Source organism: Sinocyclocheilus rhinocerous, unplaced genomic scaffold (genome assembly GCF_001515625.1).
Source record: "Sinocyclocheilus rhinocerous isolate Xijiao unplaced genomic scaffold, SAMN03320098_v1.1 scaffold590, whole genome shotgun sequence".
Taxonomy (NCBI): Eukaryota; Metazoa; Chordata; class Actinopteri; order Cypriniformes; family Cyprinidae; genus Sinocyclocheilus; species Sinocyclocheilus rhinocerous.
Genome location: NW_015637177.1, coordinates 376,105 through 385,447, shown reverse-complemented (window position 1 = coordinate 385,447; position 9,343 = coordinate 376,105). Strand labels below are relative to the sequence as shown.

Here is a 9,343-nt window from a genome sequence, read left to right as displayed (position 1 = left end):
AACAACGGCTCTGTGTAGTTAATGCTGCTCAATGTGAAAGCACGCACGTGATGGAAATTTACCGCTGATTACAGAATGGCTTTACTGACAAGATGCGCGTTAAATATCGCATGCGATTTATCGTGCAGCCCTACTCAGTACATATCAAACAATCTGTTTAACAGAGAAACACTAGTGTCCACGTAATAAAAACAGTTACTGACACTTGGGTTGCGACATTACTGTCGGTTACAATATAGCTGGCACAGCACCATCCTTTAGTTTCAATCTTTCTGAAAATTCTGCATCAAACTGTGCATTGTTTGTAAATGAATCCGTAGTAAAATGAACTGAACATAGGACCGAGTTCTTACTGACGCAATCTTTATCGTTTGGTTTCTGTGTAGACCTGCATGTTCGCCTCTCTTGTTATTTACACTACATGCGCGAATCAGTGGGAGGGGCTAAATTGGCTGTGATGTAGAAGCAGGCGTTGATCATCTTCTGCGGAGGCGGTGCTTAGCCACACTATTACATCATAGAGTTGTACATTCCACAAGCTGTCGTTTTGGCAGACTGCCTTCAATATAAGCGGTTTTTTGACTAACGAGAAAGTTTTAAGTTCTGAAACTTACTGGATGTTTTTAATAGTACAATGACCTCTTAAATGTCAAAAGATCAAGGGAATTTTGGTGTCTCAGTTCATGACCCCTTTAATATGAGCTTTATAAGTACTAATAAACAGCCAATATGCTGTAATATGCATGCTAATAAGTAACTAGTTAATAGTGACAATTAGTCCTTAAAGGAGTTCTATTATGCTTTTTCACTTTTTCAACTTTAGTTAGTCTGTAATGTTGCCGTTTGAGCATAAAAAAGATCTGTGAAGTTACAAAGCTCAAAGTCCAATTCAAAAGGACACATTTTATTTAACAGAAATCACTTTTCAAAAACTACAACGAACGACTCGTTTGGACTACAACGCATATTTTTCTGGATTTGTGATATCACAAATATCCTAGTATGAGAGCCTGTTCTAGTACACCCCCAAAACAAAATCAAGACTTTGTAAAATGGCACAATAGGACCCCTTTAAAATAAAGTGTTTTTTAAAAAAAACAATCATACTAAACCCAAGTTTTTGAATGGTAGTGTATTTGCTGTAACGGGCTTCTACCTAAAACTATTTCTTAAGATCTAAGAGCTTAAGTCGTATTTAAGAAAATGAAAGGGAAGGTTGTATTTTAAAAAGGAAGATATCCTTCCTTGGAATTTTTTCCCCATTTACATCCATACCTGTACTAAGTCTTCCTCACTGTATGTGCTCTCTGTGTCACTCTCTGTTGAGAAAAAAAACCCAGAATAAAATTCATAATGATATCCAGCTGTGCTTGTGACCAACAATAACATAATACAGTAATAGTAACAGTAATATGCAATTTATCATTCATGTGGTGAACACAGCACAAAGACAGTAGAGCTGAAAGCAAAAAAGGACCCTACCACTGTAGGATGAAACATGGGAGTCCTGGAGAGGCAGACACACTTCAGTGGAGCTAAACGCAGGTTCTGCATTCTCCGTTGCCACCTCAACAACTGCACACACGTCAGGTAATTCAGCTACAGCCATCTCCCTCACAGATGACATGGGCACAGGGGAGCACTCCTGCTCTGTGTTGATGAATAAGCATGTATGATTTAGAAATGTTATCATCAACATTTCTACTAAAATACATTTTATTTATTTGGGCTAACATTTTGGTAACATATTACCAAAAAAGCATTTGGGTACTTAAAAAGAACAATAGTTCACCCAAAAATTTAAATACTGTCACCCTGCAGTTGTTCCAAACCTGTATGAGTTTGTTTCTTCTGCTGAGCATAAAAGAAGATATTCTGAAGAATGTGAATAACCAAACAGTTGTTGGTACCTACTGACTTCCATACTACGGAAACAATACTATGGAAGTCAATTGGGAACAGATACTGTTTGGTTACCAAGATTCGTCAAAATATCTTCTTTTAAAAGAAACACATACAGGTTTGTAAAAATTTGAGGATGAGTAAATGACAGAATTTTCATTTTTGGGTAAACTGTCCCTTTAAGCCACCCTTAAGTAAAATATATAAATAACAAATGTCATAAAATGTGAAATTATTTGGCATTTACTTTAAAGACAGATATCTGTATTAGCAAAACAGTTCAGAAAAAGAAGTTTTTTTGTTTTTTTTTACACAAATACATCACATTGAGACCAGTTGGTTAAAAATTCAATGAAAGTTTAAATAAAACAAATTATTTGGCATTTACTTTAAAGACAGATATCTGTATTAGCAAAACAGTTCAGAAAAAGAAGTTTTTTTTTTTTTTTTACACAAATACATCACATTGAGACCAGTTGGTTAAAAATTCAATGAAAGTTTAAATAAAAGTTGGTTCTGAGTTTTAGCATCATTTGTTTATGAATACCACTTTTTGATTCAAAAATGTATTACATTTAATCCAATGCAATGAACTACATGCATTTTAAGTGTGGCTTGAATGTCAAAATATGTTTTGGGACCACTATAGATAAATAAGTTAATTTTCTAATGCTGCCTCCATTATTGCCTTGTTATTTATTTGGACAGTAAAAAAATGCATGATTTGGTTAATTACCAGTAAATAGCACAGTGCTGTCCGGTGTAGTTTCTTCCATTAAATTCTCTTCACTTTGTTCCTTTGTCATTTTATATTTTCTGGGAATGCCAGCTTTCCGTTTCTGAAAAACCCTCTAAGGAATCAAACATAGGTGTGAGCTGATTTGCTATACTCAGAAATGTGCACTGTTGTTTGAGTGTAGATTCATGCATTCCTACTTTTGCTCTTTGCTCCAGGTCCATCTTTTTCTTCCCTGAAAAAAGACAATATGCATTTAGAAAATCTTAAATGCCATCATTAGAATTTCTACACCAGAATAAAACGATGTACATCAACATTAATAAGTACAGTATATGACCAAAAATGCTATGGAATGACATGGGATTTTTTTCTGAATAGTATTGTGTTTAATTAATGACTGCAATTACCTTTCTTAACAGCTTTTTCATATGAGGAAAGCAATCTGTACATTCTCAAGGCATTGCTTCCTCTCTTCATGCTTTTATCTTTCACTTCCTCAATGTCTGGTAGAGAATTCATAGCACAGCGGAAATTTGCCTTCCACGTCTTAGGGTCTGGCTTGTCAATACCTGGACGATACTTTCCTGTATGAAACATAATTCAGTAACAACTGAATCAAAATATTATACAACAAAATGGAGTTACAAACCAATAGAACCAACAGAAATACATTCAAAGCTGTATACAAAAGCAGAATCAACTCGAATGCATGGTACAATTTTCACCTTTAAAGCAGTTAGCCTCATTCTTTATACAAGAGACAATGAGCAACAGCTCTTTCAACAGCTACCTGTGTGAATGGCCCAGTTCATAAATAAAGGTGCATCCTTTTCTAAATCCCATCCATGTCTGGCTGCATGCATCCATGGTATCTGAAATATCTTTTTCTCCTGTTAATAGAAACATTTTAATAGTGTATTATTACTCAATCCATGTACAATGAGTTGAGTAACATTTCAAGCATACTTAAAATTACAAGATCATTTTCACAATGTATTAGTAAAGACACAAACTGCCACATGAGTCACATGTTCAAAATTAACGTACACAGATATAAAGTTCTGTACTATAAAACTCTGCACATGACATGCAAATTAAGAATTCTTTCCCATGGCTTATTCATTCATTCACTCATAAATAAATATTTATTACATGGCTCTCTGGAATACTTGATTCTGATTGGTCAGTTGTGACATTATTGGTCAGTGCGTTATTCCCCGATAATAACTGTCATCATTAGCAACATTGGGGCTCTACGCTTACTTTTCTTTTTAGGAGCACTTGTGCTCCTAACTTTAAAAATGTAGGAGCACGTTCTAATCAATAATCCAAAATGTTATCAAAAAGTAGCCTTCCCATTACGAGGTGATAGTTGACTCCTCTAACTTTATTAAAATAAAATGTCATCTTTTGTCAAATTCTTAAAAAATATATATTTTATAAGCTTTTTAAAAATTGTAATTAAAACGACAGAATAAGAACAAGTAGAATAAGAAATATAAGTTACCAATCAAATGAAATCAGTATTAACAAAATTAATTTGTAGAGGTGGCACAGAAGAACACAAAAGTGGCTTGGTGTACTTTCAGACATTTAATGAAGCTCAGAACTGGAATGAGTGCAATTAAATCCATAAATCCATGATGATATTAATGTTTTAAATATAAAATTTTGAATATAGAAATATAAAATGATTTAAATAACTGAAAAGATACTTTAAAAATGAAACAAAAACTGCCAGCAGGTGGTGGCAAGTCTTATTTTTATCACTGAATCATTCATTCAATTGATTCATTCGAACGGCTGAATCATTCAGGAATGAAGCGGTAGCACAGAATAACACAAAAGTGGCTTGTAGGTGTATTTTCAGACATTTAATGAGGATCAGAAGTGGAATGAGTGCAATTAAATCCACAAATTCATGATGAGATTAATGTTTTAAATATACAATTTTGAATATAGAAATATTAAATGATTTAAATAACTGAAAAGATACTTTAAAAATGAAACTAAAACTGCCAGCAGGTGGCGGCAAGTCACTGATTTGATCCAGTAGCCCCTCACTGCAGAACAAACATCCAGGGGGTGTGGTTGGATCCACATCTAGGGGGTGGAGATGGTAGGTTTAGGGGTGGAGACGGGTGGGTTTAGGGATCAGGGGGTGGAGATGGGTAGGTTTAGGTATATGTAAGGTGGCAGGAATGAAGCAAGTTGACTGTCTTTATGAATGGGTAATCATGAATCACTGACTCACTAGATTCGTTTAAAAAAACCCATTCATTCATAAACGAAATACCGCTGTGTTTGAATGGAGATGCGCAGCGGCTCCGCTGTCTTTGTTTTAAACTATTTTCGACGACGAAATAGAGCAAAATCAGACAATAGTGTTATAGTCAGACAATGTAAGTCACTTAATATTAACTTCTTGTTTGTTGAATTGTATTGTATTAAATCAGTTATCACATTTACAAACTCCCTTAAAAATCATTAAAAGCGGTCACTCATCTTAGTTAATCGCGAGCTCACATTTATAATCAACGAAGCTCTCTAAACTGCGCAATGAATCTCTTATTTACACCCTGTTTACACTTTGCTTATGAAAGGATTCGTGAGATATGTCTGTGATACATTACTCAACGCTGCAAAAACACGTAGAAACCTTTGAAGCTACCCTGAGCTCCGATGATCGGGTCAGTCGCACTGGTGCTCCTAAAAAAAATTTCATAGTCGCACGCAGTAGTTTTCAGTCGCAAATGCGAGTAGTAGAGCTGTAGAGCCCTGTAAATGCACTGCTCATCCGGGTATTTGAGGCCAGATATCACACTGCCACACACACACACTCTGCCACACTGCCATGCTCTATTTAGTTTAATTCAAAACCCAATTGCCGTCACCTTGCGCCTAATTTTTTTGACTGTATTTGCTGAAAAAATCAAACTGGAAGACTTCAGGCCTGCGGTAATACTGTCAAAGTGTTCCTCTTGTTGCCAGAATGATTGTTTTGTATGCTGCAATAGATTTAAGATAATAAACAGGTACAAATTTACAATGCTTTCTTTTCAAATAACATTTTCTGTCCTCATCTTTATTTATGTAGTGAAAACCGGTGTCATTAGCGAATAGTGATATGACTGTACATTATGCCTTAAATGTCTGTCTTGTCTGAATTTTGTCTGTTCAAAGCCATTTGTTAGGAACTGCTTTTCTTTGTAGAAGCCTTGCGTTTAAAGAGCCAATAAAATATTTAATTTCAAATCATTATTTTGAGGCTAATTATTTACCTGTGAGGCAAGTAGTCAGGTAATAGCCAGTTGTTATTACAGAATAAACCCCTTCAGTGTGATGCAAGATTTATACATCTAACCCACCTAACCCTATTCCCAGCATGAAAATACTCTTCTTAAAATGAATTATAATTTGATGTCAGATTTCTACCCTCACCTCATTGACCCAGTGAAAACCTTGAATTTGCCCACTCTCGATCTGTTGCTCCAACCAGGGGCGCATTCTCATTCTGTCCACTGGCATCTTGACGCTGAACAGAATCCAATACAGTGAAGATTTAAAATGTACTGGACATTCTGTCTCACATAGAAAACTCATTATGTGGTAAAAAGCAAACAACAAACGAGTTAAGATATACAGCAAAAAGATTTGATTTGCAGATTTGCAGGTGTTGTGGTCATAGAACTGACAACATTTGGGTTATAACGTTAGTGAAGTGCTCATTAGCAATGCAGTGAGTGAAGCCTTGCAGATCCCTGTAGAGCCATGATGATTCACTCTGCAATGGGACACAACGTTCTCTCTCTTCATATGGATTATCTTCCACATAAATTCCATATAAACCAATAATTATTATTCAGAAATAAAATTATTATTCAGAATATTATATCAATGCATATCATAATAAAGGTTAACGATAAAAGATAATGAATAAACCATAATGAGACATATTTGGACGTTTATTAGTGTAAACATGTTTCAACCCAACAGACAAAAGATCGTGTAGAATCTATTTGTAAACAGATTTATAAATTCATACTTCTGCTTTGAAGCCGTTTAGGTATTTACCTGTAGGGGAGGCAGCCGATAATCCTCTAAAGATCCCTCGATGAGATGTGTTATACAATCCCGTCCCGTGGAACTACGCAAAAAATGTCATCATGTTTTTTTTTAGAAATACTTTCTTCATCTTATAAAGAACAAGGCAGTGATTTTTTTTCAATTTGGACGTTTGAACTGTTCCAGAAACCCTGCCTTTCGTGTTTTGTAGAATGACGCAAAAACGTCATCGAGAACCAGACCGCGGAAGTGAAACAACTGAGCGTTTCATTGGTCTGCGGAGCCTTTCTTTCACTTTCACTTCCGCTTCCACATTACGCCACGCCGCCTGCTGTGCTGGAACTCGACGACACTACCAGTAAATCGCACCAGTGTTGGGACATGTCTGTGCCAATATTATTATCACTGTAATATTATTACAATATTATTATCACTGTAATATTATTACAATATTATTATTACCAGGTATACAGACGAGGATTGAAACATTTTGTGACTAAAGAACTCTGTTAAGTAACTTATGTATGTTGGAATCGTGTGAACAACAACAACTGAGTGGCATTTGTCTTTTTGTTGAACGCTTTCTCGAAATATAAACGTTTTAAACTGGATTTCCAAAAACTCGTAAATGATATAACTTACTTGATTTTGAGCGAATTGTAGGTGTTGATTCAACTCCGTGTTTGTGCTGATCCCAGAAAGGCACAATTATTTATTTATATCCCTTTGTGGGAATGAGGGTGAGTTTCGCTGTGGTTGTGCTGGGAAACTTCTCATGGACCATCTGTTTTCTGCTGACTGCGATTGGTTACCCTGCTTATTTTAGAGCAGAGGCCTGATTGAATTAGGGTACGAAATTGCGCAATGACCTTCTGTGGTGTCAGATCATGGAAGGGGTGTGGAGGATTTATATGAAATAGTTTCATGATCATTTCTTAATAATAATTCATGACTTAATAAGAAAACTCTTTCTATGGAAAGCATACATTAGAAGTAGCCTACCCAGAAATGGCAATCACCCTCATGTAATTTCATACCTGAACACAGAAGAAAATGTTTTGAAGAATGTCGATAAGCAAACAGTTTCGGTTGCCATTGACTTCCATTGCTTTGTTTGTCTATAATGAAAGTCAAAGGGAACCGAAACAGTTTAGTTACAGCATTCTTCAAAATCATTTTTGAATTTTGTGTGGAAGAAACAAAGTCATACAGGTTTGAAAATACAAAATTAAACATAAAAACAAAGAAACAAATAATAATAATATTTAGTATAAAAATCACTTTATTAAAATAATCTGTTACAGACAAACATAACAACTCCTCATGGATCGATTAAAAATGCGTGAAAGAACATGCGGTAGACTAATCGGGTTTATTTATATTTTATTTCAAGTGAACATTTTCAACTGTGCAATTTCAGTTTTGTTGTTAATTTGTTTATTTTCGTTATAATCAAATTGATGCGTTATTTATGTAATGATTCATATCCATATATCATTTTATGGAGGTAAAATTAAAATGAACGGCGCCTTACATTATTTCTAAACATTTTTAAAGGGAGTTTTATATTCTACGCTCTGTATTTCTTTTTTTTTTTTAAACAAAAACCAGAGTACGACGTATGTATTCGTACTTTACTAAGTATAGGAACGAATGCGCGTTTTTTACGCATTTGCTGACCCGCTGAGGTCATTTCAAGAAGACGTATTTTATCATATACATTATAAAAGACTGGCTGCATTGTAAAACGAGAGAGAATAACTCACTGTAATGTGCAGAACCGCGTAGAGATGGCGCTATTCAACTCATTGCGCCAACTCTAGTCTAAACCGTCTAAACCCGGAACAGTGGGCTGGACTTTTTTTTTTCGCGGGAAGTTCCTCAGCTCTGCTGTGCTGTGTGTGTGTTTAGTGCGATTCACATCAGGAAATTTCGATTAGAACAGACTCAACATTCTCTGATTAAGCCATGGACCACAATGCAAAGAACGATACATCACAGCTCAACGGGTAATGTTTTGATCTGTTGTTTTACTGTTGAATTCATTGTCACCACGTCAGACAGGAATCTGTCATCATGACATTAGATTTGTGTTTTTGAGAAATGTGCTAGAGGACTGTGAGTTGCATGAGATTTCGTTACAAGTGAGCTTTGTGCAGACAAGGGCACGTTAATAGATTAACAGAAACTGTATATGTTTGACACATTATCACAAACAGTTAATGCCTTGGTCTGTTAATTCAGTGTTATAGCGTGTATACAACTGACAAATACTGAAAAATAGATTGGACTGGCATGAACATGATGATTGACTGCCCTCTTGTGGCCGTGTTTGCCTTCTTCGGCCCTGTAAGCTCGCAGTATGTTGGGTGTACTACAAAATGAATGTTTGACAGACAGTTTTTATAATCATCACAAATCACATTAGATCTGAAAGGAAAATCTGAAACCCATGGCATTTTCATCTATATCGTGTGAATGATTTTCAGATAACTGCACATTTTAAAACTGCGTAATGATGACTGCCTCAGCATTGTGTCACTGCTCTTGCCATTAGCTTCAGATCATCATTTCTCAGTATTTCACCAGCAGACTAACACACACACACACACACACACACACACACACACACACACA

The 9,343-nt window shown here is 35.5% G+C and overlaps 2 protein-coding genes across 2 annotated transcripts in view; one reads left to right on the top strand and one right to left on the bottom strand.

Annotated features, from left to right (window-relative positions):
* Window positions 1-6,788, bottom strand: part of LOC107748823 (interferon regulatory factor 2-like) — an 11,161-nt gene extending 4,373 nt beyond the window's left edge. The window contains exons 1-8 of the mRNA XM_016563788.1: window positions 6,716-6,788; window positions 6,083-6,176; window positions 3,432-3,531; window positions 3,049-3,225; window positions 2,839-2,873; window positions 2,639-2,753; window positions 1,483-1,650; window positions 1,276-1,319 (exon numbers count right to left, since the gene is read on the bottom strand). Of these exons, the coding sequence (XP_016419274.1) occupies window positions 1,276-1,319; window positions 1,483-1,650; window positions 2,639-2,753; window positions 2,839-2,873; window positions 3,049-3,225; window positions 3,432-3,531; window positions 6,083-6,169 (726 nt within the window). The 5' untranslated portion in view covers window positions 6,170-6,176; window positions 6,716-6,788. The remainder of the gene's footprint in view (window positions 1-1,275; window positions 1,320-1,482; window positions 1,651-2,638; window positions 2,754-2,838; window positions 2,874-3,048; window positions 3,226-3,431; window positions 3,532-6,082; window positions 6,177-6,715) is intronic.
* A 130-nt stretch (window positions 6,789-6,918) lies between these two features.
* LOC107748833 (deoxycytidylate deaminase-like) overlaps window positions 6,919-9,343 on the top strand; it is a 12,237-nt gene continuing 9,812 nt past the window's right edge. Inside the window, exon 1 of the mRNA XM_016563809.1 lies at window positions 6,919-7,064. Coding sequence (XP_016419295.1) covers window positions 6,919-7,064 — 146 coding nt within the window. The remainder of the gene's footprint in view (window positions 7,065-9,343) is intronic.